The 27,392-nt window shown below is 44.9% G+C and overlaps 1 protein-coding gene across 3 annotated transcripts in view; it reads right to left on the minus strand.

The window, feature by feature from the left end:
• The window catches only part of PRKCQ (protein kinase C theta), a 130,549-nt gene that overhangs the window by 19,039 nt on the left and 84,118 nt on the right, over positions 1-27,392 (minus strand). For all 3 annotated transcript variants that reach the window (XM_084783975.1, XM_084783976.1, XM_084783977.1), the window contains 4 exons: positions 25,500-25,673; positions 8,406-8,497; positions 6,272-6,334; positions 377-515 (listed from right to left, as the gene is read on the minus strand). In XM_084783975.1, coding sequence (XP_084640101.1) covers positions 377-515; positions 6,272-6,334; positions 8,406-8,497; positions 25,500-25,673 — 468 coding nt within the window. The remainder of the gene's footprint in view (positions 1-376; positions 516-6,271; positions 6,335-8,405; positions 8,498-25,499; positions 25,674-27,392) is intronic.

The raw sequence follows: 27,392 nt of genomic DNA on the forward strand, positions 1-27,392 counted from the left end.
AAGAAAAAAATGGGGTGTAGGAGGTGCCGACAATCCTTGTGCCTTCACCATCCCTCCGAGTACTCTGACCCCACATGTAAACCTGGTTTAGGTGGACATCTGCTTCTCCTTGGTTCTTTGCCAGGTGCCCCTTCTGTTGGTTCTGAACAGATAGTTTCCAAGGCTGGGGTGGTTCAGAACCATGACTCAGAGTCTAGACTCTTCTAGCCATGAAGAGACGTCATTAGCATTTTCTATAAAACTCAAAAGACCCACGTGTGTGTCTGTATCTGAAGACACTGCACAGACCAAACCAAACACCGCATCTTAGGGGGAGAAAGCACTTGGCCTCAGCACACTGGGCTAGGGAAAGGCCACCCGGGCAGCATGCCCCTACCTCTGGAGCGATGTAGTCAGGAGTCCCGCAGAAAGTATTTGTCTTCGCATCTCCTAGCATGTTCTCCTTGCACATCCCAAAATCTGCTATTTTGATATGTCCGTCTCTGTCCAACAGGATATTATCTAGTTTCAGGTCCCTGAAAAACAAAAGCCAAGTGAAGAAAAATCTCACTTGAATCAACATGGATTCGTTCAGACGACATTCTCAAGGAGGTATGGTAGCTTGTGTCATCATCTCAGCGGGAAGGGGGGAGTGTCAGTAGAGGAATCTCTGCTGCCACCTCATCCCCTGGACCACACATGGCTGTTCTCACTTGTCCCACCTCTCATATCAGTGGCTCACACTCAGGGCTGCTCTTGAGGCCCTTGCTGCTCTGGCCAGCTGGCTTGGGCCAGACACTGTGGCAGATTCTCGTATCTTCCTAACCTTCTGGATACTCGCTGCACCTTAGGGGCTCGACCCATATTTCCCACAGGGATGTCTCAGTAGGACAGCGAGAACATCAGTGACTGAGCAGAGTCCCAGTGGAAGTTCTGATGACAGTGTAGCATACATTAAATACTCAATTATATTCATGGGCTCGATTAACAAGCAACCAATGGTTCTTGGTTGTGAAGGAGCCCTGAGTAACTGTCCTAGCTGCTAGCCCCACTTCCTGTGAGAATAAGGGGACTAGAGAAGCAGAAGCCACAGGCTACTGGAGCAGAGACGTAGTGGATGTCCCTGGAGTTGACATCTTCCATTCGGGCCAGGTTAGTCATTTCTACTACCCACGTGTGTCACCAAGTTTCTGTGTCATGTCTCAGATTCATGACCCTGTCTGTTCCTGCCACACTTTCATGGTCAAGACAGAAGGTGCCTAGCATGTCTTAACTCTTTTCTTGGAGAATGCTAGTCTTCCCTGAAGCTAAATACACAACCTCACAATTTTATCCCATTAAGTTCAGTTATGGGCTAATCTAAATTCAAATGCTAACAATTCAGCTTTATTAGCTAATCCATATGTTCTGCCATATGGGTGTCATTTATAGGTCATTTATAGGTGTGTTTATATAGTTCTAAAATTTGGTTGAAGGTGACGGGTGCCATGTCTAGGGAGCTAGATATCTAATTGTGAGGTGTTAGGAAAGACCAGAACGCAGCGGGCACAGCATCTAAGACTTTCACTGGCTTCTTCTGCTTGTCTATATATTTATCACATCATTTGATCCTCACAGTAGTCTTTTGATATCAAATTATTATTATTGTGTGTTATGAGTGTGAGTGTATGTGGTGTGTGTAGTGTGGTGTACAGGCACATGTGTGGGCGGGTGTTCACACTTGAATGTGCATACGGGAAGGAGAGAGGGAGAGGTGAGCATCCTTGCTCTATGGATCTCCACCTTTCCCCCTCGAGACATGGTCTCTCACTGGACTTGGAGCTAGGCTGGCAACTAGTGAGCCCCCGTGGCCCTCCTGTCTCCTTTCCCTCCACTGCTGGGATTACAAATGCATGCGTCATACTTGGCTTTTTATGGGGGTGTTGGGGATTTGAACTTAGGTTTTTGAGCTTGAGTAGTAAGCACCCCTTCCTACCCTGTGAGCCAGTTCCTCAACCCCATCAAGTTATTGTTAATATCGTTAATATTACCATTAGTTTTTTTTTTTATTCAGATAAGACAAGTTTCTCACAGGTGATTTTCTTTATCCAGCCCACATAGCCAGGCAGTGGCTGGGGATGCAGGCCTAGTCCTCTCTCTTACATTCTTTTATACAAAGACCACCTGGTCTTTCTCATCAGACCGACCTCATGAAATTATACAAGGATGTATTTTAACTGATCTAAAAATAAATGTTCTCTGTGCCTCTGGCTAGGAAAAATAAGCTTCATGTCAAATTTGCAGTCCATTTTTTAAGGCAATACAGATGTCTGTGGGGACATGGGGCAGGGGGGAAGGTCTGAGAGATCTAAGTTGGAATGGGAAGGTCCAGAAGGTTTTAAAAAATTTTCTTCTTCAAAGCTACATCACCATGGGCGTAAGGAATGAAGGCAGAAGACCAGCCAGGCTCTTTGGAACCAACTGGAGAGGCTTTAGAACCTAGGGAAGAGTATTCCGAGGCAACTCATTCAACTTACTCTTCGCTATAGGATGTCAGGACTCAAGGGAAGGTGTAGAGTTCATGGCCACTGCTTGTCCCTGTAGCACTTATGCATCAAGCATAAGAGGAAAGTAAGCAGAAACCTCTGTCATGCAGTCAGTGCTGAAGAAGACCTTCTACCCAGAAGCCAAGTCAAAGCTGGTTTCACGGTGGATCTTTTCAGCCACGCCACTGGCCTTGCTGAGCCTCTCATTCCTAACAACAGATAAGGCCCATGATGTCTCTTGCTTATTTATCTCTTGTGGCATCTACTGAGCAGGCCACGTGAAAGCACTTGGAAATGGCCTCAGATAGGTAGGTGAGGTCGTTTATCATTCATAAATACAGTCAATTCCACCTCAGCTCAGACATGCTCAGAGGTGGGGCCCCAGCTCTTCACGCCTATATATTTTCTGAGTTCGTTGTTTTATATTACATCCAATAGGACTTAGAGCATCTTTCAAGATGCCACTGATTCCATTAGGATAGTTTGGGCTACATTTTGAGTTCGTGCATGCGTGCATGCGTGCGTGTGTGTGATTTCTCTGCAGTCACTTTCTCTATTTGAAAATCCTCTTCCCCTTTAAAAACAACCTACCAGAAAACAAGACGATCTTGTTGGAGTGCTGTCAGTTCTGACAAGGCCTTTTCTTCCCTCTCCTTTTAAAACTGGAATCATATTTATTGGGCTCTTCAGAATGCACTGCATCTATATTTTCATGTAATTTTACCCTCCCACTAAAGATCTAGAATTTAGATATGTTAGAGTTGGGGGCTCTACATATTTTCTGCCCATCACAATCATCAAACAGGGACTATACAGTAGTGGATGTTCACCAGTTCACAATATCATGTTCATGATATTGGTTTCAGAGTAGTGAGTGGTGCCTACCCCACTACATGTATGGTCACACACACACACACACACACACACACACACACACACACACACACACACGAACTCAAAATGTAGCCCAAACTATCCTTCACTTGGAATCTTCTTACCTCAGGCTCCTGACTGTCTGGATCACAGGCATGTACTACATGCCTGGCTCTACATATACATACATACATATATCCATCCATCCATCCATCCATCTATTTAAAACAATAAAATATGGTTCATATCCTACTCCCTAGAATGCTGTGAATATGACCTCATTTAAGAAAAAGAGTACTTACTAATATAATTAAGTTAAAGGTGTCCAGATGGACTTATCCTGAATTGCATGTGTGGGAAGGACAGACTAAAGCTATCATGCCTTCTTCTCAGGCCACACAGAAAAGACACACACGAGAAGAGAAGGCCATGTGCAGGTGGAGACAGAGACTGGATACAGGCCAAGACACGCCTGCAGCCACCCCACTGGGGCTGGCTGATGAAAGGTCCTCCTCTAGAGCCTTTGGTGGAAGGATGGGCCCTGACCACACCTTGATTTCAGCTTTCTAGTTTCTAGAACTGCAGTATTTCATCAATTTTTAAAAAAAGATTTATTTATTATTATGTATACAGTGCTCTGCTTGCATGTACTCCTGCAAGCCAGGAGAGGGCGCCACATCACATTATGAGCCACCACCATGTGGTTGAGAGGAATTGAACTCAGGACCTTTGGAAGAGCAGGCGGCACTCTTAACCACTGAGCCATCTCTCCAGTCCCCCCATCATTTTTTTTAGGTAGCCCTTCAAAATGACTAACTATAGTTTGTAAACAGACAAATATAATCCTATGCAGTCCACAGAAGGCAACGGATAGACTCTCTTTGGCCCTTGAGCCACCACAGTAAAAGTTACACGTGCTCACTTGAGGTGCCTGTGAAAGCAGGGTCACATGCAGTGGCAGCAGCTGCTGACGTTTGGCGCCAACCTTCCTTGCCAGCAGCTTGCTGTCTGCATCAAGCAGCACGAAGGTACAGTTGATGGCCTTACCTCAATTTTAATTATCTTATGATGTCTCTCAAAGATCTACTATGACCTCACTCAGTGGACCAAATATTCTTCTGTGTTTGGTACATTTTAGACTTAAATACAAGACTGACATACATGGAAAAAGTCCTAAAATGAGTATATGTTATTTCGTCACAGGAGGACAATAACTGGGCATTCTGTTCTGCACGCCCAAAGCATGCCAAGATGGAAACACCATGGTCAGTGGGGGGAGAAACACTGCGGCACATGGATTTCAGCTTTATAGGGCCCTCTAACTAGGAGATATCTGGGTCTCTCTCCTTTGAAAATCCCTGATTTTGTTTTTCTCTCACATCCATCTATCACATCCATCTAGTCCACTCATCAAACTATCAATTTATTGACCCATTCGCTCATTCATTTATCAAGATATCCATTAACCCATTCATCCATTTACCAGTCTGACCACCTATCAACATACAAGCTACACAACATCAAGTACAAAAGTATTTTACATATTGCAGGCATTATAAAGAAAGTAAAAAATGCATGCATATCAATCAAGGTTTTTAAATAATGCTCAGGTGAATATGGAGATATGATACATATACCCATTTTAGGGCTCTTGCTACGTTTAATAGTATAGGTCATGACTTGAGTTCTAATAAGGAAGAAGAGTGAATTTGCTAGTGTGCTCATGAGGTTGTAGGAGATCCCTGAAAGTCATCATCCTTAGCCTACTTCCTTGTAAATAACTAGAAAAAATAATCTGGAGAAATAGCTCAGTGTCCACTTGTGCTCGCTGCTCATCGGGAGAACCTAAACTTGACTCCTGGCATCCGTGTTGGGTATCGCACCATCACCTGTAACTCCAGTTTCAAATAATCTGATGCTTTTATTCTGGTCTCTGTAGGCACTGCATACATCACACTCCCCCTCCCCACACACACTTTAAAAAAGTTTATCAGAGTGTGCCTAAGGAGACTGGCTTTCCAAGACATCCCTAGGTCTTTTGGGATGCTGCATAGAGTGTCCTCCCCAGGATATGTCTGGAAATGAAGTGTTCTTAATTTGTGATTTTTTTTTTTCAGACAGCAGGACCATGTTCTCTAAACACTAAAGCATCAGTGTTGACCAAGGCTCTACTGTCTGCTGTCTGCAAAAAGCCAAGTGGAAGACAATGGGACTTTTAATAGTGACCCTAGGTCATGACTGCCCAAGAGCAGGCCCCTGTGTTGGCTTCTGGCCGTTCAGCCAGCTCCTCCACACCTCCTTCTCCTCCCTCTCTTTCCCTTCATTTACCATGAGTCTGGAAACTGGCCATCTAACTTGTGAAGACTTTATGTTAAAATGGGTCAACTGTGTTTTGAGAGGGAAAGATGGTAGTGTGGTAGCATTCACCTAAGAGCTCTGACATCAGAGAGTGAAATAGTCCTGTGCAAGAGAGAAACTCATGGGAGAGGGCAGTGGAGGCGGGCTGTGCCCTTCTGTAGGGTGTGGCCGTGAGTTTTCATAGCTATTGTGTGAGCGAGCCTCCAGGAAGAGCTCCCTTCTCCCACCCAAACGGAAACATTACGCAGGCATTTCTGGGTGACCCAAAAATAAAAGCAGGAGTTGCAAAGGGGACAAATGGTGGGGAGAACGGAAATAAGGATCAGAGATGAAGCAGAGGCAGAAGAAAGGAAGCCAAAGGGAGAATGAGAGTCAGGTCCGGAAGGAAGGACAAAGCAAGAGCAGAACCTGCAGGCTTCCGGGGTTAGAATTTTACAGTGGGGAAGGGTTCTGGGGAGGGACCTTTCTTTCATGACATTTTCACATAAAATACATGTGCTTAAAAATCAACTGAGTCAGACAGAAGCACTGTTTACCTATAGACAATCCCTTTGGAATGAAGGAACTGTAGACCAAGGATGATCTCGGCAGCATAAAACCTGTAAGACAGACAGTCAAGACACTGCATGAGTACAGGAACCGAGCAGAGTGAGACCCCCGAGCCCTGGGATGGCTTATGTGTATTCAACTTAATGGCTTGGGCACACTTTTGCTTGGTTCCAGCAAAGAAGGTGTCATCCACTCTACACTCAACACAAAGGCTCAAGCACATCCAGTGCTAGCCCAGTGGGCATAATTTAAGAGCCAGGGTCTCCAGGTGACATCATCTGAGTCTGCTGTTTTCTCATCTTTTAAATGGCAATGCCCGTACTGTCGTAACACTATGCAAACATGACATGTAATAAATAGCCCAGGGTAGTAGGACAGGAACTTCCTCTTTTACTTTCAGTTCTGCCTGGAGCCAACAGAGCTGTGTGCCAGGCCATTCCCAACATAGCTGGCTAGAATATTTTCATATTGATGATGTTAAGCACTGGCCAGAGCTATAGCCTGAGAGGTGAAGAGAAGGGTATTAGAAGACAGACGGTGATAAGCCGGTCTTCATCTTCACAGGCTTAAAGGAAATTAGTTTCTCTCTCTCAGGTGGGATTAAGGCAGACATAGGGAGGATCTTCCTGGAAGTAAAATGTGCTGAGTCCCAGAAGAAAGCACCTCCCAGAAAGTGTTAGGACACAAGAGGAGGGCAGCAGGTGTTCAAGGTAGCCTTATGCTTGATAGAACCCACAGGGACAGAAGGCATCATTTCTAACATGCATGGACAGACAGACAGATGAAAGACAGACAGACAGACAGACAGACAGACAGACAGACAGACACACACACACACACACACACACACACACACACACGTCCCAGTGTTCAATGCCCAGTGATTTCTGCAAAATAATAATCTCAGGTGCTTGGCTGAAGGTGCCTGAACACAATAGGGATGGCCAGGGCTCCCTTCTAGAGCTGATAAGACAGCCACATTGCTGGGTTTCGTAGCAGCTGGTGGACCAAGTCCATCTTTCAGTCCAGTTCAGCCTGAAGCACTCAAAGTAGTCACGAAGAGTTGCATGACAGATGGCTGAGCATCCAGAAAAAACAAAACAAAAACAGCAGCTAGTATATAGTTATCTTTTAAAACAACACATCTATTTATTTGTTTATTATTGTGTGTCATGATGAATTTATAGAGCTCAGAGGACAACTTATGAGAATGTGAGATGGGACTCAGGTCCTGAGGCACCCCTACCCACTGAGCTTGCCAGCCTTAGCTATCATTTGTAATTCCACCGCTTATTTTTGCCCCTATGTCACTGTGCGCTTCTCAGGAGGGAAGCAGGACCAGGGCCAAGGGAAGCACAACACTTGCAGCTGAGCTGTGGGACCCCGGCACACTTTTCCCAGGGATACAGCTCCATTTCACTTGCATCCTGGCTACTTGATGCCAGAGAAGGAGAGGGCTTCTTCTCAAACACGGGGGCAGCTGAGTGCTTTCTAAGGTCCCACTGAGCATCTCTGTGACAGGCTGCAGCTCAATTCCATCCCCAGGGCCACCTGGAACATCCATGTCCCATCTCACTGCTCTTTCCAAAGGACGCACATCTGCACCTGAGCACAGTGAGTTAGGAGCTCGGTGGCTGGAGGGGGTTCCCAGGAAGTGAACTAACTGCTTGTACCACATGGAACATGAAACAAGGCAGGAGTGGATTTCAGTTTTACGAAATGGAAAACCGTTTGCTTGTGTGGTACTATTCCCAAGTGTTTACTTTATTCTGGGACTTAGGCATGCCAAGCAAGAGGGTATGAAAAGGGGGCTGAAGAGATGGCTCTGTGGTTAAGAGTACTTGGTACTCTTCCAGAGGACCCAGGTTCAAATCCCAGCACCCATATCAGGTGGCTTATAACTGCTTGTAACTGCAGTTCTCGGGGATCTGACACCCTTTTATGGACTCTGAGGGCACTGCATGCACATGTGCGCGCACACACACACACATACACTCAAATACACATACAATCACAAACGATAAATAAAGAATACCACACGAGAAAAGCAACCTGTGGGTGCTAGGTGCACAGAAACCATCAAGAACACAAAATGTCCCAAATCCCAAGTAGGGCTCTTACGTGGCTCTGGAAAGATCAAACTTGTGGCAACTTTGGATGTGGTACATTAAGTCTCCCCCATTGAGGTATTCCATCACGAAAAAGAGATTTTCCTAGGGGGCAAACAACCAACATCAGTTTTTAGCATTGAAGGAAAGAAAAGAAAGTTGACTTTTTCAAATAGATTAGATAATTTTAGAGAGACCAGTTCTATCATGAAACCTTTTATGAAGAGACTGTCAAAATACTTGAGCTGAGCTATGGTTTTGAAGCCCAGGGCATGTGGGGAATGGCGGGGGGGGAAGATGGGTAACACACGAAGGGGCTTATGGGTTGTGATCCAGCCAACAGGAGGAGGAGGACACTGGTTGCATCTGTCTCCTGAACAACGGACAGTGTGGAGCAGTTAGTGCGTGAGGATTGTACACTTGCTCAAACAGACAACGTATAGGATGGTGCCTCTGACTCCAGGAACAGACCATGGGGACCCCCATGTTTTATGACACTCAGCCAATAATCGTTGAGTACGTCCTGTGGGTGGCAGTCCTGGTCTTCTGTCTTGTCATTGAGTTTGCTTATTACCCTGGTGTCCACACGTCCCTCGTGGGAGAGATAGCCATAGTTTCTGAGCATGCAGCTCCTAGTATAGGATTCTGTCTGGCACCAGAAATACAGTGCCCACAGAAAGTGATCTAGTGAAAGCCTGGGTAACCCTCAGATCGCGGGTGACAGTATCACATATCAGAGGTCCCAGATTCCAGCCGGCTCAAGTTCCACCAATGATGTGAGACACCATTTCTTCAAGAAAAATAGTCACAGCTCTCTGAACACCTTGCACACTTAAGAGTTTTTAAGAGTCTCAGAGTTAGTAACCCACAAAGTGTGGAGACAGTGTATTTGTGTAGGAATTTGTAATTCACCTCAACTCACAGATTAAAAAAACAGAAACAAAAACAGAAACCAAGCAAACAGAATTAATTTTATGTCTGGAACTGAGACTAATCGGAGTGCTGAGGCACACAAGGTAATGATCAAAGTGTTCTGGCCTCATGGTGACATTCACTGCCTGTCGTCTGTACTGAGGCCACATTTCCCCGGAACAAGAAAAGCTAAATATCATGGCAATGATATTGATAATTCAAGTAAATGGGCCAGACGTGGTGGCACATGCCTTTAATCTCAGCGTTCCAGAGGCAGAGGCAGGTGGATCGCTGTGAGTTCAAGGCCAGCCTGGTCTACAAAGTGAATCCAGGACAGCCAAGATGACACAGAGAAAACCTGTCTTGAAAAACCAAACTCTCCCCAAAAATAAACCAAACCAAACCAAACAAACAAAAAACAAATAAAGGTAAGTATCCACCTGCCTTTTCCAAAGGTGATACAGTTTCTAGATTTTGTTACTTGAGCTGCATCTCACACACACACACACACAGACACACGCATACACACTTTTTTCCCCTTTTGTGCACACGCCAGAATTGTCAACTGGATCACTGTAACTTAGCCGTGACATTTCAAACATAACCTAGTGGCCATTTCTCTCACTTTGGCATCCCCCCCAGCCCCCACCCCCCACCTATGACTAATGTGTGAACAGCTTCCACCCTTTACCATTTCAAAACAAAGCTCTACTGGCTTTGAGTTAACCAGCACACTGACAGCTTCCTTTCCTATGTGTGATTAAAACCACGCCATAGGGGCTTGGGGAGATGGCTCGGTAGGTAAAGTCCTTGCCTTGTAAGCACACAGACCTCAGTTCAAATGCCAGGACCCATATAAAACAGCCAGGCATGCTGGCATATGAATCTCTAATGCCAGTGCCAGGGAACTGGAGGCATACGGATTTTTTGGGTTTCTTGGCCAGTCAGTTTAGCTTATTTGGTAAGCCCCAGGTCCTACCAAGAGACCCTGTCTCAAAACACAAGATGGACACATCCTAAGGACTGACACGTAAGGTTGACTTCTAGCCTCCACATGGATTTGCACATTTATGTACCAGTGCACATGAACATACACACACATACACACCGACCCACACATACAACCAGTTGGTAAGACCATCTATAAAACTGCAAAGAGGATGGTTCCTTTGTTGTGTCAGGAAATGAATGGGGACCTGCAATATTTGTTTAGGTTTTGTTGTTTAGACTATCACAATTTATACACTTTGGGCTTGAATAAAGCTGATAGGAGAGAGCAGAGGAAAAACATGGACTCCATCCCATGTATCCCACACAGAGGCTCTGTGAAAGTTGGGGATCTAAAGGAGGACCTAGGCTTTGCCCTCTTGGCTCGCTGCATCCAGCTCGGGGTCTGGACTTCTCCAGTTGGCAGGGCTTTTTATAGCAACTCTGCAGGGGTCTGGGGCAGCTGGGCCAGACTTGTCCAGAGCAAAACTCTCTTGTTACTCTGGTCTGTCTCTGAGTCCTTTCTTTTTTGACACAGCGTTTTGCTGTGTGGTAGAGGCTGGCCATGGTAGCCTCCTGCAAGCAATCATGAGTATCCCCAGAACCACTGGACCCCAAAAAGAACCAGAGTAAGGCTCAACCAAACCAGTGTAAGGATCAACCAAACCAGTGTAAGGATCAACCAAACCAGAGTAAGGATCAACCAAACCAGTGTAAGGATCAACCAAACCAGTGTAAGGATCAACCAAACCAGTGTAAGGATCAACTAAACCAGTTTGGTTAAGGCTGCTTCTTGCCATCTCCTTTTTTTTTTCTCCTCTAAGATCCCTGAGCTACTAGTACTCTGAAGACTGAACTTTGAATCCTAGCAGAGTGCTGGCATACCTCTAATTCCAGCAGTCAGGAAGCTGTGGCAAGGGATTACTGTGAAAACAGCTTAGGTTACAGACCGAGTTCAAAGCCAGCACTACATCTAGGATGCCATGAGATGGGAGTTTAGGGAACCCCACTTTGGGGCATAAATAGCCTCTTTAAAAGTTTAATCCTATTACTGAAACATATATTCAAACAACTTTCATCAGTGGCCAGGGAAGTCAGGCTCATAAAGTGACTTCCGGCTGACCCAGACCCCTTCAGAGTTGCCATCAAATGCTCTGCCAACTGGGAAAGTCCACAGTGAGCTAGGCAGAGTGAACCAAGAGTAACAGGGCTTTGTTATTCTTAGAGCTAATTTCAAATCACCTTATTTACAGCGGAAGTCCATAACCTCTCCCGGGCTTCATTTTGTTTCTGAAATCAGGGCAGTTAACACTTGTACCTCTGAGGATTGTTCTGAGTGTGAAATGGGATGATATTTGTAGAAAGTGAACTTAAACAGGGGAAGAGGATGTGCTCAGTCCTGATGCGACTTGATGAGCTGGGGTGGGTGGGTAGGGGGCTCCCCTTTTCTGAGGAATATGGGAGGAGGTGGGGGAGGAGGGAGAAAGAGTGGGACTGGGAGGAGAGGAGGGCGGGGCTACGATTGGGATGTAAAGTGAATAAATAAATAAATAAATTTAAAACCATCAGTGCCTTGTACACATTGAGTAACTGGTAGCTGTAGGCGTTGGGAGACAATGAATGAAATTAGTTAACACTAACAAGCAAACATAAGTAAAGACTTTTTGGAGGATGAATGAAGAGCCCCCATGGCTCTCGAAAGAAAACAGAAAACAAGATTGGGTTTTCTCCACATTCCCTTGGCTCTGCTTCCCAGCTGAGAGAAAACACAGGGCAGCTCAGTGAGAGGGGACCATAACCTGGGATACCTTAGCTGATACAAAGCCTCTTTCCAAGCAGACAGGAACTGAAGTTTTAACAGAATCAGGAATGGGATGCTACAAATCTGCCCCAACTTCAGAGCTCATGAACTCCTGGCGCAGCATTCACTAAGTGGGAGTTCTAATATCTGAACCCAGACCAGCCTGTTGCTAACCAGTAGGGTAATGATGAAGCCCTGGCAACCCAGGGCTTCAGTGAGACGTGTCTGTGAGAACCTTGACTAAATACCACATTTTAATATATATTTTTCCTTTTCTTGGGGGGAACAGATGAAATTAATAGACAGTGTCCATTCAGCACATTGTATTAAGATTTATGTAACACCTGTAGGTAACAAACATTAGTGAGAGGACGCCAAACCTATAAACTCCCAGGAAAGTTGACTGCCCAGAAATAATGCATATTTGATGCTAAGAAAAAGAGAGGAATCTTTTTTTGGACACTCTTCAAGTCAGACGGGCTATACAATCCTTCCTTAAGGACTACCATGTTCCCCCAAGATGGAACAAAGCGTGGGCCTTCCTCCGCTTAAGCAGCTCTTGGGTATGTTTGCAGCACTTGGCAATTGGTGGACTGCAGTTGACTGTGTCTACTACAGGAACTTCTGGTTCCCAGGGTCCTGGATGGATGGAATATTTAAATTAATTCTTCCATGGACAAAGAATGGAAAGGCTGAATAGGTTCAAAGAGAACCGTGTCTTGTGCTCTTAGAGTAAACAATGAAGGTGGTAGGGCAAAGCCCTTTTTGATTGGTCATTTTACTTAGTTTCTGAAGTGCGCATATCTTTCTCTGAGGAAACCAAAATTAAATCAACCAACCAACCAACCAAACAAAAAACCAACTGTGAGGTTCTCAGAGGAGAGACAGGACAGGACGTAAGCAAGGGAGTCAGTCATGATCCCTGGGACTCCTGCCTCCATCTAGGCATCGAGAATCTGTCTGGGCAGCAAAGCACCGCATTTCATTAAGAGGTCCTTTGAAGGAGTGAATTCTACTTTAGAAAGGTATCTTGAGGCTTGCTGCCAAGACTTGGACCTGATTTGGATCCCAGACTCCACACAGACTCCCAGAGTTGTCCTGGGATGTCCACACATATGCTATGGCATCCACATGTGACAGACAGACAGACAGACAGACAGACAGACACAGACACACACACACACCACACATAGAAATGTCTCTTTGCTCTCCGTAGGAGGAAACACTGCAGTTCTCAGCACCACTGTTCGTATCAGATTAAACACTGATTCGCAAAGTGAGCACTCCTGCAGGGATTTCTACTAATGCCACCCTCCTCAAAATGCATCCCCCAAACGTCTTTCCACTGTGCACTGATTTTATAAACAGAACAAGAAAATGCTGTAGTGTGCCCATCCTGTGGGTAAGGAAGAGTCAGCCCATCTGAGAGTACAGAGGTCTAAGGAAGCAGAAATTTGTTGACTAATGCTGAGGGGTCCTGCCTAACAGGAGAAGATGACATTTGATGACACTGACTGACTGTCCAACTTCTAGTTGGACATCTTAAGGACACAATATGCATGAAATCTTTAATGCTGAGGCCAAAAACCTGAAAGGGTCACAGTACTCCTCGATTTCCTGTGATTGCTTGACAATTGGATGAAGGCAGAATCAACCCCAGTGTCCTGAGGCTAGATAGTTACAGAGACCTCAGTGGCTGGTTTTTCTTAAATTTTATTTGTAAGAGAGTGTGTGTGTGTGTGTATGTGTGTGTACGTGTGCATAAGAGTACAGGTCCTCTGCCAGGCTAGAAGCATTGTTTTCCCATGGAACTGGAGTTTCAGGCAAGCGTGAGCCACCTAATATGGGTCCTGGAACAGAACTCTGTTAAGAGTAGTATGTGCTTTGTTTGTTTGTATGAGATGAGCCTCCCTATTATGTAGCTCTGGCTGTCCTGGAACTCGCTATGTAGACCAGGTTGGCCTCAAACTCACAGAGATCCACCCACCTGCCTCTAGCTTTTGAGTGCCAGGATTAAAGATACGTGATACCTCTGGGCCTCCATCATCTCTCTAGACCCTGTGGCTTTGTGTGTGATTGATTGTTTATGGGCTGGGGACATGGCTGCACAAGTGTGTGGACTGAGTCTGGATCCCTAGAATGCATGTGTGTAATCTCAGAAGATGGGAGAATTCCTAGATGCTCCCAGGCCAGCTAGCATGGCATGTGCTGCCATGACAAGGGAGACCAACACCCGAGGTCATCTTCTGAACTCCAGTCCACACATAGACCAACAAATACACTGATTATATTCTTGCAAAAATTATTTAAATACATACTTTGAGTACCCTTAAAATATAAAAATAGTCTAGTGGCTTCTCCAAGAATTACATATGTCTGTGTGCAAAGGATATTATCACCCATGGCTTCTACAAATATCTTGTATCCTTAAGCTGTAGAAAATGTACTATCACTGGGGTGCGGGGGCTCTAAGATTTATATTTCCTTGTGTTCATTTTCTTTGTTATACCCATGCCTTTAATCCCAGCACTCAGGAGACAAAGGCAGATGGATTGCTGTGAGTTCGAGGCCAGCCTGGTCTACAAAGTGAGTACAGGACAGCCAAGGCTAACACAGAGAGAGACTCTGTCTCAAAAAACCGGAAAAAAAAAAAAAAAAAAAGAAAAGCTGTGAGAGTGCTTATTCAGGTAATGATGAAGACAGGGAGTAAAAATGTATTCAAGAATAAAGATTTTAAAATGCTTTATAAATCTAAAAACTGAAAAAGCAATTTTCATATAAAAATTCTAATAATCAAAGCTTTCTGCCTTTCTCTGTCCCCTCAGAGTGGGGATTACAAATATATGCTCCTATGCTGGCTTTTTTTGTTCTTAAGTGAGTTCTCAGGGCTTGAACTCAGATCCTTAGGTTTGTAAGGCAGTTTACCTCAGCCCTATTCTGAACTAGTTTTAACCTATTGTCTTTAGTATCTTTTGTGACTTTTACTCTTTTTTATTATTCTTTTTTGTCTCCGTCCCTTTTTAAATTACATTGTTAGTACAGTGAGGGCCTAGAAGTAGTAAAGGAGTCTCCTCAGCCATAGACCGCCACACTGAAGGCGCAGTTACATCTACTTAACGAAGGGAAAAGACTCGAGTCCTCTCATAGGGCAAGGTTCTAGGTAGAATTCTCCTCTAGGTAGGAGAACTGTGCTTTCCATATTTGCACCTCTGTGGTGGGAGAAGGGAGGGGCTCGGTGTTTCACTGCAGATCACAGAGTCATGGCTGCACGAGCTCACCCTGGAGGAGAGCCTGGCGTTGAGTGGGATGAGGTGGTGACAGGGGCCTCCCACACCAGCACACTGTAGGCTATCTGTGGAGGTTCACCCCAAAGCTTCTGGTGACCTTCTAAACCCAGTATTGGTGTGGATACATCAACGTTTAGATGTCATGGTACTGTGGAAGACTGGGGCAGTTTAGAATTCATTCATCCTTTCTTTGAAACAGTCCTCCCTGGCACTGGTTTCTGAGTGCTGGATTACAGGGCTGGGCTACCTCAGCAGGCTCTTTCTTTCACTTTTAATTTATCCAAATACAAATTAAGATGTTCTAGGAAACAAGGCTTATTACCATTTCACAAATATGTACCATAAAAAAACAACAATAGAAAACCCTTTGTATAATTTGATATATAAAGGTACAGTGTGTGTGTGTGTGTGCGCACATGCATGTGGGATAAACGGCTCTCTACGAACCAGCAAGCTCATTTATTCTGGCCTGTTTATATTTCTACTGTAAACTTTAATTAGTAAAACTCACTACCTTTGTAGGTTCATTAGAGTGAGTCAGAAATAACCGGCCTACATTTCTAGAGGTTGGTACCTTGCAGCAGAGACTTAGGCTCAGTGGTATTTACTGGCTTAATTGTCCCATGAGGTCTCCTTGCTTTAACTAACCAATTATTTTCCTTTGCAATCAAAGTGCAACTAAAACTCCATTTCATGAATTTTAAAATGGGTTTCCTTGGTGCGTTTAGTCTCTGAGGACTTGCTTTTCAGCGGTCTGACCTTCAGTGGGCTCCTTAGCACTCTGGGCTCCTCCACCCTCTTGTCTATAAAATATGGACATTAATAATACCTACTCCACAGGCTGCAAGGAAAGTAAATGAGCTCAGATGCATGATGTGCCCAGAACGCTGAATGACACACAGAGAACCCTCTATTAATGCCAGGTGTTTTCATAGTTATAACTATAGTTATTAGATATAATCCTCACATATTCACATATTGGGAATGAGTATTTCAGGAACAGGTTGGATTTTTAACACAGAAGTTGAGTTGATGAAACAGGGGTTTGATGTAAAAAAAAGTCCCCTTTTGTTGACTATTTAAAGTTAATAAATTAGGGCCCAGCATGGTGGTGCACGCCTTTAATCCCAGCACTCGGGAGGCAGAGGCAGGTGGATCGCTGTGAGTTTGAGGCCAGCCTGGTCTACAAAGTGAGTCCAGGACAGCCAAGGCTACACAGAGAAACCCTGCCTCAAAAAAACAAACATAAAAAAGTTAGTAAATTATCACTGATATGAAATGACAAAAACATCGGCTGTGGCACACACCTGTGGTCTCAGAACGCATAAGGCTGAGGAGAGAGGGCTGCCGGGATTTCAAGGTCCTACACGCCAGTCAATGGCGGTGTCAATGAAGAAGGTTCGGCATGAAGCTGCTTCATTGATAAATTTATGTGAGTACTGCAGTTTCTGGAGCCGACAGGGAAACAGACTTGATGCTTGGAGCCAGTAAGATGCTGTCCCTTGAAACTCATCTAAGTCAATGATCTTATTACACTGAAGATGCTCAAATGAAAACGTGGCCTCATACAGAGTAGAACGTCATCTTTGGAAGCATGTGGGGGCTGGGGATGAAGTTGAGTGTTCGCCTCTAGTGCATAAAGGCCTGGGTTCAAGACAAGCAGGGAATAACCAGGTATGTGCTGACAGCCACTCATGACCATGGCACTTTGGGGATGGAGGCAGGAGCACCAGCAGTTCAAGGTCATCCTAAGTTACAGAGCGTTTGAGACCAGCCTGGGCTGCAGGAGGCTGTCGGACACATAAAGCTTTGGGTTTAAACTTCGTAGAAGTTGTTTTACCTCAAAGTAAGACAAATATAACAGTTCTTCCAAAAAGAATAAGACCCAAAAGTTCTATAAGGATAAACATCGTTAAAATGCAAATCTATATTTACAGTACAAAAGAAAGATGATTAAAGACCAAGGGAAGTGATTAATCTAAGAAAATCAATTGTATAAATATCATAGGATCATGTTACTTTGATGAACATTATTTAGAAAAGGTACAGGGGGTAGAACTGTGAGAAAATATCAGTATTTAAAACATAAGCTGATTCTTAGAGGAAGCAAAGGGCATTCTGTGAATTTCTAGCACCAGGCAAAGGGAGATTGTAAACTCAGGCTCAAAAGTGGCTAGATGCACTCTGTTTTGTATCTGTGTTCTCCCTGAAATGCTCACATTTTCCAAGTAAAAAAATGAATGGAAAAAAGATCCAGAGGAACAGTTGTCAAATGCTTAGGATAAATAAGCAACACACAGCATCAAAGAAATTAGCTAGTGATTTTATCAAAGCAGGGACGATTAACTTTGAAAATGCACAGGAAACTTGACAAATGTCACACATATGGCATCAAGAACACCAACCCTTTCACCAGAAAAGCAAGGTGGGAACAAAAGCACAGAATAACTATACTATTTTTTTCTTGGGTTATATATCGCCCCCCCCCCCAAAGGCTAGGAAGCTCACATAATTCATTTTTGATTTTGTCTTTTTATACAATTTTCTTTACTCTGTGACAATTACAAATTACATGAGGAGGTCATGAAGTTGGAGAGAGGTGTGAGGGGGAGATCTGCAGGTGGAGCGAGGGGTGAGTGCGATCAAGACGCTTGAAATTTTCAAAGAATAATGTAACAAAATTTATGTTTAAGACTCTCAATATCTGAGGAAGAAATGGAACCAGCACCAAAGTAATGACTAAAATAAGATATAAGTAGACCTTATTCTTTCTTCAGAGCACCACACGTTAAACATACGGGACAACGTTCCAGTTCCAAGGTTATGGACTGAGAAGATGGGTACTGAGAAGATATTTATAAATTGAGATACAGCTCGTGAGACCCAGTGGACAGAGCTGAAGACTCCACTCAGAAAGCAGGGAAGCTACTGCTTTTTGAGATAGGGTTTCTCTGTGTAGCCTTGGCTATCCTGGACTTGCTTTGTAGACCAGGCTGGCCTTGAACTCACTGAGATATGCCTGCCTCTGCCTACCAAGTGCTGGGATTAATGATGTGTGTAACCAAGCTTGGCCTAGATGTTGCTGTATTATTATTATTATTATTATTATTATTATTATTATTATTATTATTATTTCTAATAAAATAAAAAAATTAAAAGAATTGTGCTGACAGTTTTTAAGTACCTTAGAGTCTAAGTACCTTTGAGAGAGTGTACATTTTTGAAATCCAGCTTTCATCCATTATATATGAGATGGTGGTGAGCGGGGACAATGACTTGACTTTATGGAAACCTGTAACATTCGCAGTGGCTGTCATTCAAATGTGCCCCTAGGAAGGACCCAGAGCTGTGCTTGTAGGATTTAAACCATCTTTGAGGTCTGTGCTTGTTAACACTTCTTTGTGTGTGTGTAGATGATTTGTCTGCAACTGTATCTGTGCAACATGTGAGTGCAGTACCTGTGGATACCAGAAGGGGGCGGCATACGGCTTGGCCCCCTGGAGTTACAGACAGTGATTAGCCTCCTTGTAGGTGCTCGGATTTGAACCTGTGTTCCCTGGAAAAGCAGCCTGTGCTCTTAACCACTGAGCCATCTCCTCAGCCCCATTAACTCTTCTTAAAGTACAATTATCGATGGGCCTTTCATTAATTAATGTTCCCTTAATGAATAGGAGACTCAAATGAAAGCAGATCTTTATGCACCTTAAAGTCTAATGAAAAATAACTTACAAAAAATTAAAAGCAAACAAAGACCTCATTGTATTGGGTGCATCTTTTCAAACCAGTTTTGGAGCCATGCCCTCCTGTTTGAAATGGTTTTATGGGAGACAGATCAAGGGAACTTGGAGCACCTAGCTCATTATTATTGTTTTTACCTGGGGCACTAGGTTTGAGAGCTAGGTTTCTGTGCATGCCAGGCAAGCACTCTACCACTAAGCCACACTGTTAGCCCTTTACTTATTTTTTGTTTTGAGACAGGGCCTCACATAGTTGCCCAGGCTGGCCTTGAACTCATGCTCTTCCCAGGTTGGCTTTGAATTTGGTGATTCTCGTGCCTCCGCCTCGTGAGTGCCAAGATGAGAAGGGCTGTGGTACCATGCCTGGTTAAGGATACATTACAAAGGAGGTTCAGGGAGGTAGCTCAGCAGGCAGAGCTTTCCATGCCTGGTTAAGGATACATTACAAAGGAGGTTCAGGGAGGTAGCTCAGCAGGCAGAGCTTTCCACACACAAGCCTGATAACTGAGTTGAGGTCCAGAACCCACATAAAAAATCCAGATGCACTGACCTGACATCCCAGCATCCCTGTGGTGAGGAGGGAGGTAGAGACTGAGAAACCCCAAAAGCTCTCGGGTGTCTGCGTGCAGTACAGCAGAAACAATAAGACAGACCCTACCTCTCCAAGGTAAAAGCAAGGGCTGACTCCTACACACCCACAGTTGCCCTCTGACCTTTACATGTTCACCCTGGCACATATATGACCTCGGTAAACAACAAAACAAAACAACAACAACCGTTCAAACCAGATGTCAACTAAAACCCTTAAAATCAGGGAAGCAGAATATTATTTTTCCAAATTAGGTACTCTTTTTTTCTTTCTTACTAACTAATCTTAAAAAAAAAAAATGACAGGCAAATCTTAATAACTCAGTCCCAGACAGTTTTTGAATCTTGCTTCTTTTGAAGAAAAATATAGAACTCACATATCATGGTTTCTGAGAAGCATTTGTGATTTAATTTAACAGGGACTTCTGAAAGAAATTTATGAGTTGGACTCTCAAAGTTCATGTTTAATCTACTCCAGCTGCCTTTAATTCATTTGTGGGTTTCAAAGTTTTCTGTGCAACATTTTCCAATTATTTTCAAGTTATTTGTCAGAGAATTCAGCTGAAAGGTTCATGGCAATTATTATTGTGGATAGTTTTTCTTATGTATTTTCTCATTAAAAAAGATTAGTGTATAAAAATAAATTGTATGTGTATTGGTGTTTTGCCTTTGTGCCTGCTTGTATACCATCCTTGTGCGCCATTCCCAGCAGAGGCCTGAGGAGGGTGACAGATGGCCTGGAACTGTAGTTGTAGACTGTTGTGAGTGCCATGTGGGGGCTGGGAATCAGAGCCGAGTCCCCTGGAAGAGCAGCTGTACTCTTAGCTGCGGAGCCATGTCTCCAGGCCCCGTCTTGTACATTGTAAAAATAAATAATGAAAAGTACGTCTCTTCCTTCTCTTTCTGCACCTCATTCCCCTCCCCTTCCTCCCTCCCTTCCCTCCCTTCCCTGCCTTCCCTCTCTTCCCTCCCTTCCCTCCTTCCCTCCCTCCCTCCCTCCCTTTGCTTCCTCCCTCCTTCCCTCCCTCCCTCCCTTCTTCCCTCCCCTTTCCCTTCATCCTTTACTCCTTCTAGTCTTTCTCCCTCCTTCCTTTCTATACATTTCTCCCAGAACTCTGTGTGCGCCAGGCAAGTGTTCTAACCCTAGCCCACCCAGCCCAACACAGAGGTTTAAGGTCCAGCATCACACAGGTCCCCACACTTTGAAGAAGCATATGCTGAGAAGGGGTTGGGCAATTTTAAGCCTTGAGGCCTTCCATATGAGGCACGGAAAGAACAGACATTAAGAAATAATACAGAAGTGTACTAAAAAGTAAATCAAATAATATAAAAGCCATTCTTTATCTATGACAATCACAGTCATGATCACACTGTCTGTATTGTACTGTGGGGCCAATGGTACATCAGAGAGGGAAGGATGTGCGGAGTCATCTTGATCTAGTATCACGAAAATTAATCTGGAAGACTCTTTTGAGCTTTACTCAGGTTCGCGTTCAGATTCAATAGAACGAGTTATTTGTGTCCCCCACCTGGCCTCAGCAGGGTGCTTTCCTATAGGGTACCTGGCTTCTCCTTTGTAGCCCCTTTACACACTGGTGTTTCCTCTTTATCCTGAGCAAGGAGGCAAGCGACCTTCAGGACTCTGCCAGTGAAAGGCAGAGCTAAGGCTAAACTTTAGCATCCAAGCCTACACAGCCCTCATCCTTTTCACAGAAGCCGACCCTTTCTTAATTACCATAGTTTCACCTACTTAAATTCTCACAGATGAATATTAAAAAGTGTGTGTGTGTCCATGCAGGTGTGTGTGTGTGTGTGTGTGTATGTGAGAGAGAGAGAGAGAGAGAGAGAGAGAGAGAGAGAGAGAGAGAGAGAGAGAGAGAGAGAGAGAGAGAGAGAACAAGAAGGCCAGCACAATGCATGTTACATAGAAGGCAGAGGACAGCCTTGGGTGTGGCTCCTCAGCACACTGGCCACCTTGTTTTTTGAGACAGGCTCTTACTGGTCTGAAACCTGCTTATTTGGCTGAGTTGGCTGGTCAGGATGTCCTGGGGATGCCCTTGTCTTCACCTCCCCAGTGCTGAGATGATAAGTGCACATTCTACACCTGCCTTTTTACATGGGTCCTGGGGCTAGAACTCAGGTCCTCGTGCTTGCTTGGTAAGTACATAATGCAGTGAGCAATCCCCTAGGCCAACATTAAAAATCTTTAATGACTCGATTCTGTGCCTTTGATAGATAACAGCTAGGCAACCTCTGATATCCAACAGGAGCTCTTTCTGGAGGAAGGAGGCAACCAGATAATGTTCTGGGTTGTGGGGGGGCGGTGATCAGGATTCCTTAGGAGAGTAACAGTGAATCCATCTACTGTCTGGGTTTGCTGGAGTACATGGGCCACTGGTCTAGAGCATGCCAGGCAAGCCTCCACCACTAAGCCACACTGTCAGCCTTTTTGTTAGACTCTTGTGACAAGCTCTCTCACAAAGTCGCCCAGGCTGATCTTGAACTCATGATATATACAGGCTAGGTTGGCTTTAAACTTGATGACCCTCCAGCTCAGCTTCCCGAGTACTGAGATTTATAGGGGTGCACTACTGTGCGCACATCAATGGTATGCTAAGCCCAGGAAGCTGGGCTGGGGGTGGGGCATGGGTCAGAAGGCGAGAGCGCTGCCTGTGTGAGCCTGCCTCCTGAGTCTGAAGAAAGGCCATTCCTGCCATGTTGCCAGAGGGTGACAACAGGATTCCTCTCGCTAATCCCCACATCTGCCATGCCCAACTTCTTGTTCTTTCTGCTCTTCTAACTCTGATGTCCAGTTTCTCCCTGATCTGCCGCTTCAGATCTGTATTCTGATGTAATAGTACAAGCTGAGAGCTGTTGTCAAGTGCCTCGCTGGGCATCATCAGGATTTGAGGCGTGGAGGTGGGACTTTCCCTCAAGCTTGACTTTGGAGCCCATCTCCTGTCTCCCTGGTAACGGTGGAAAGGGAAGCAGCTCCTTAGGCTTTGGGTACTATATGAAAAGGTGGAGGCAGCGGGCTTTGTCTGGGTCCGTTAAGGGAGGGTTATGTCTTCCTGGTCAAAGGAATGGAATCTAGGTTCTACCTCTGGCCCTGGGTGGAGACCTGGCCTTCTAAACAACCCGAAACATTGCGTCATAGTGTTTCCTCCTTCTGAGAGTCAGTCAGGCTGGGTCTGTTGTCAGCTGCCTGGCCAGGAAAGGCACTCCACCACCCCAGAGAGCTGACTCCCATGCTAGGGAGTGGGAAGGGCGGGTTATCTCTGTCCCTTCAGAAGTCCCTTCCTCTGTGGTGGCCGCAGAACTTCCGGCCTATGTTACTGCTGAGCCTGCTCTCCTTTCTCAGTCCTAACCCAGACATTTTCACTTCTCCTTCTTTCTCTCATTTTTTCAGACACTAGCTAAAAGCCCAGGCATGCTTTCCCTGGGCATTCCTCACTCATTCCCCATAGCCCTCACCCTATTCTGCCATGATCTGCCTGCTGACCTTCATTGCTAAAGAAGCAATAAACAGAACAGAACCAAACAACGCAACTTCAGTGACTATGGCGGTTGGAATGTTGCTGATCTGATGGCCTAATTCAAATCTCTCTGGAGCTGTCCTTAGGCCCCTAAGAACCACCGATTGCCCATCTCAGTATCAGACTTAACATCCTGACCAATAGATATAAGTCTTTGGAACTTCACAGAACTCTGCTCTCCAGCAATGGAAGGGCTGAGAATGCGGTCAGATGCATCTGAGGCCTATAGGGGAGACTACTCCCCATCTGGCCCCCACCTTGCCATCTTACTTAGGCACCTCCCCCACCCACCTCCATTGTTTCCACCAATGTATTTTTAAAATGTCTTCATTTATAACTTTCTTTCCTGCCACTATAAACCTTCATGGATTTGCTTCCATGTTGGAAACATCAACCTGGTATAACATAGCTCCTTGTCTCCTGAGCCACGGCCACTCAAATTTGGTTCTAGGATAAACTATCTGTTATTCCCACATGACTTCTTCTCCTTTTTCTCTCCATCTCCTTCCTACAGGGTGAGTCTCACAGCTTGCCTGCCTTCTTAGTTTTCTTCAAAAGTCTATTAAATTGTCCTTGTGCTGTTTTCAGAGTCCCCTTAAAATTATTTTATTAATGAGACTAAGAACCCAAAAAGGGAGGTGCAGTTTCCCTGGTAACAGCATCAATGTCGCCTTAGAAAGTATGAAATGCTTTGGGGTCAGGCACTGTATAATATGTCTCAGTGGGCTCCACAGTGCTTTAGGCACAGGGTATATTCAGTCAGTCTTTGCTATAATCAGTACATGTTGAGGAATAGCCATATATTTGAGGAAATGAATACAACAAAATGTTAAAAACAGAAGTTATAGACTGGTAGGCATTTACAGTGAATTGTTCCTTATTTGATGGAACTCATGGAAGTGAGGGAAAAGCTACAGTGAATGATAAGACGTCAAAGCATTAATGATGAATACATCTTTGAGAATATTCCAAATTCTCTACAATGATATGAGTGAGGGAAAAAACCAATTAAGTTTTTGTTCATAAGAGAAAAGGTGTCTGGGGCACAGTCCTCAGGAATGGGAGCAGCTTCCAAGAAAATCAGCATAAGGAACGGACCAATGTTCCTTGTCAATGCTGTCCCCTGTGCCTCTAACTTCCTTTCTCCCACCCACAAGCCTCATCTTATTATCCTACACGCCCCCCCCCCTTTTTGATTTTTTTGAGACAGGGTTTCTCTGTGTAGCCTTGGCTGTCCTGGACTCACTCTGTCGACCAGGCTGGCCTTGAACTCACAGCGATCTGCCTGCCTCTCCCTCCCGAGTACTGGGATTAAAGGCGTGTGCCACCATGCCCAGCAACATCCCCCTTTTCTGATAGTCTTTAAAAGGACCATAATAGAGAACATGCCTTTATCCATTTCCTCTTTTTTTCTACCTCTTTACATACATGCGCAGTAGACTAAAGCATGGAACTCTTCGTAGGAGCCTGGTTCTTAACCCAAATCAAATCGAAATAAAAGATGTGCATATACACAGATCTGGAAGTAAGTGTCCCCCCCCCCAACACACAACATTTGCAATTCTAAGTCATGTTTCCATGGTGTTTAGAAGAGATGGGCGTACGGAGGGCAGACTGAGAGGTAAGAAAAATGTGGACACAACACCCCACATCTCAGCATGCAGGCGCCGCTACAGGGGTGGCACTTGGGATAAGCTGAAGGGAGAGAAAGCGCTTCTGAGCCGAAAGTGAGGGGCCAGGAGTTAGACAGACTCCCTTGGTAGCAGGCAGACAGGAAGAGAAGCCATGGCTAGGCAAGGAAGGTAGTAAACTTCCAAGATGGCTGGTCTCTTCCTCGTCCTCCTGACTTGAGTCAAAGGCCTGGGAGCTTCAAACAAAGGTCGAGTGGGCTTTTCCCCCTGCCTGCAGGACCCCAGCAGAGGGATTGACGCAACAAGTTCAAGGCTGGATCAGGGCACATTTACATGAAGAGTTCAGATAACAAATTGGCCAACCCTTAGTTAGGGGAGGAAGGTCCCACAGACACTTAAACACGCCAATTTCCCCTCTGCTTTTCTGAGAAGCTTTTCCTCTGTGCGGCTGCTGCATGTGTGTGTCTCATCAAACCCAGGGAAGGCATTTCTTCAACTGCATCCTCCCGCTGGTTTGAAATTTCTCTGCTGCCAAGTCTTGAGCCCCACAATTTCTCTGCATTTTAATTCCTTAACTGGCATAAGAATGGGACCCCATAAGGACGCCTAAAGGGTATCAAAAACATACCTTGGTCTGGAATGTGCAGAACATGTGTGTTAAAAACGGATGCTCCCAAGCCAAGGACAGAACCCTCTTCTCTACCATGGTACACTCTACATCATCGTCCATCAGCACCACATCTTTCTTTAAGGCTTTTATTGCGAAGAACTGATTGGTTCTCTTGAACTCCGCTAGGAAGACCTACAAGGAAGGGAGACAGCAGCTCTGGTTTAGAATAGGGGTTTCCGGTCATTAAAGAGACAAAGCAGGGTTCGTAGAGGCCTGTGCTGGGTGGGTAAAGAAAAAGCCTCTCTTGGTTTCTATCTGGATAGTGTCCTGCTGTTCGGATGTCACTAAGCACTTCAGATCACCCTCCCTTCCCAAGGGTTTCTCTAAACTGTTATGCACTTGGAAGGTTTGTCTTAACGCATGAGAAGTCATGGGGCTGAGGTGTGGCTCAGTAGGTAGAATGCTTGCCAAGCATGCAAGGAGCCCTGGGTTTGACCAAGTATGGTGGCCACATCTCTAATCCCAGTACTGGGAAGGTGAAGGAAGGAAGGAAGGAAGGAAGGAAGGAAGGAGAAATCAGAAGTTAAAGGTCATCTTTGGCTGCATGGTGAGTTTGAGGCGACCCTGAGCTGTACTGACAGAGCTCAGGACAATTCTCAGTTCTGATCACTGCACGGTAGGCACCGATGACAATGGCACTAAGGGTAACAATGCTGTCCCTGAGCTTAAAGGGTAACCTGCTCAATTTCATGGAATTACTCAGGGGGAAGATCTAACCCCAGAGTTTACTTCCCTACTTGATTCCCTCTCTCAAATGTTAACAGATGGGATATAATTAAGAGTTTAAACAGCTTTAGATTTTTAAAGGAGGCAAGAGAGGACCTTGGCAGTTAGAAGGACATGCCTTTATACAGCTATGGGCACGTGAGCGAAGCCATCGACTCACTAGGCTTCAGTTTCTTGAGCTTTAAAAGGTCTGTGTGGGTAGGGGGACTTACTTTTTCACTGATTTATAGGACTATGGTGACAACCAACTGAGATGAAGTAAAGTGATCGATAAGCAATAAAATGCTTTCTAACTGAGTTAAGAAAACTTTTTTTAAAAGTATTTTAAATTTTAAATTTTATGTTACTTTTTATTTCAGTTAATGTGTGTGTCCCTGAATATGGGCATGTGTTGCAAGTGCCCAAGGAAGCCAGAAGAGAGAGAGAGAGAGAGAGAGAGAGAGAGAGAGAGAGAGAGAGAGAGAGAGAGAGAGAGGGCGCGCTTCAGATACTCTGGGGCTGGAGTTCTAGGGAGTCGTGGGCAGCCAGTGGTGACTCCAGTCCTTTGTAAGACTCAGCCATCTCTGGAGCCCCAGAAGCACACTCTTAGCATTTGTTCCTTTTATTGACTTTTAGGAAATGTCAAAGTCAATGGCCCCAAACTAAAAATGCAAGGGTCAGGGTTTAAAATGATCCCCACACAGTGCTGGGGGTGTAGCTCAATCGGTAGCATGCTTGCTTTAACGTGCAGAAAAGCCCAGGGTTGGATCCGGAGCACTGCATAGACCAGGCATGGTCTGCAGTCCTGCATTCTCAGCACTGGGGAGGTAGAAATAAAAATACCAGGAATCCAAGGCCATTCTTTCACTGTGTGGCGAGTTTGAGGTCAGCTTGGGTTGACCATGCTTCTTTTGTTTTTTAAAGAGCCAAACAGTTACTTCTGATAGCTGAGTTGGTAGAGCGATTGGAGCTTGGTTAAGAACTCAGACGTATAAGTGATGTAATTTGTCGGCCTTGGCTTAAAGGCGGATTGAAAAAAGTAGAAGACTACCATTTAGGTCAGAAGCCATGTTCTCCACAGCCAGCTAGAAGAATGATGAAATGCAAGTTCCCTCTTATTCTTCTCAGAAGGAGATACAGGTGAGC

Source organism: Acomys minous, assembly GCF_964271855.1.
Source record: "Acomys minous genome assembly, chromosome: 5".
Lineage (NCBI taxonomy): Eukaryota > Metazoa > Chordata > Mammalia > Rodentia > Muridae > Acomys > Acomys minous.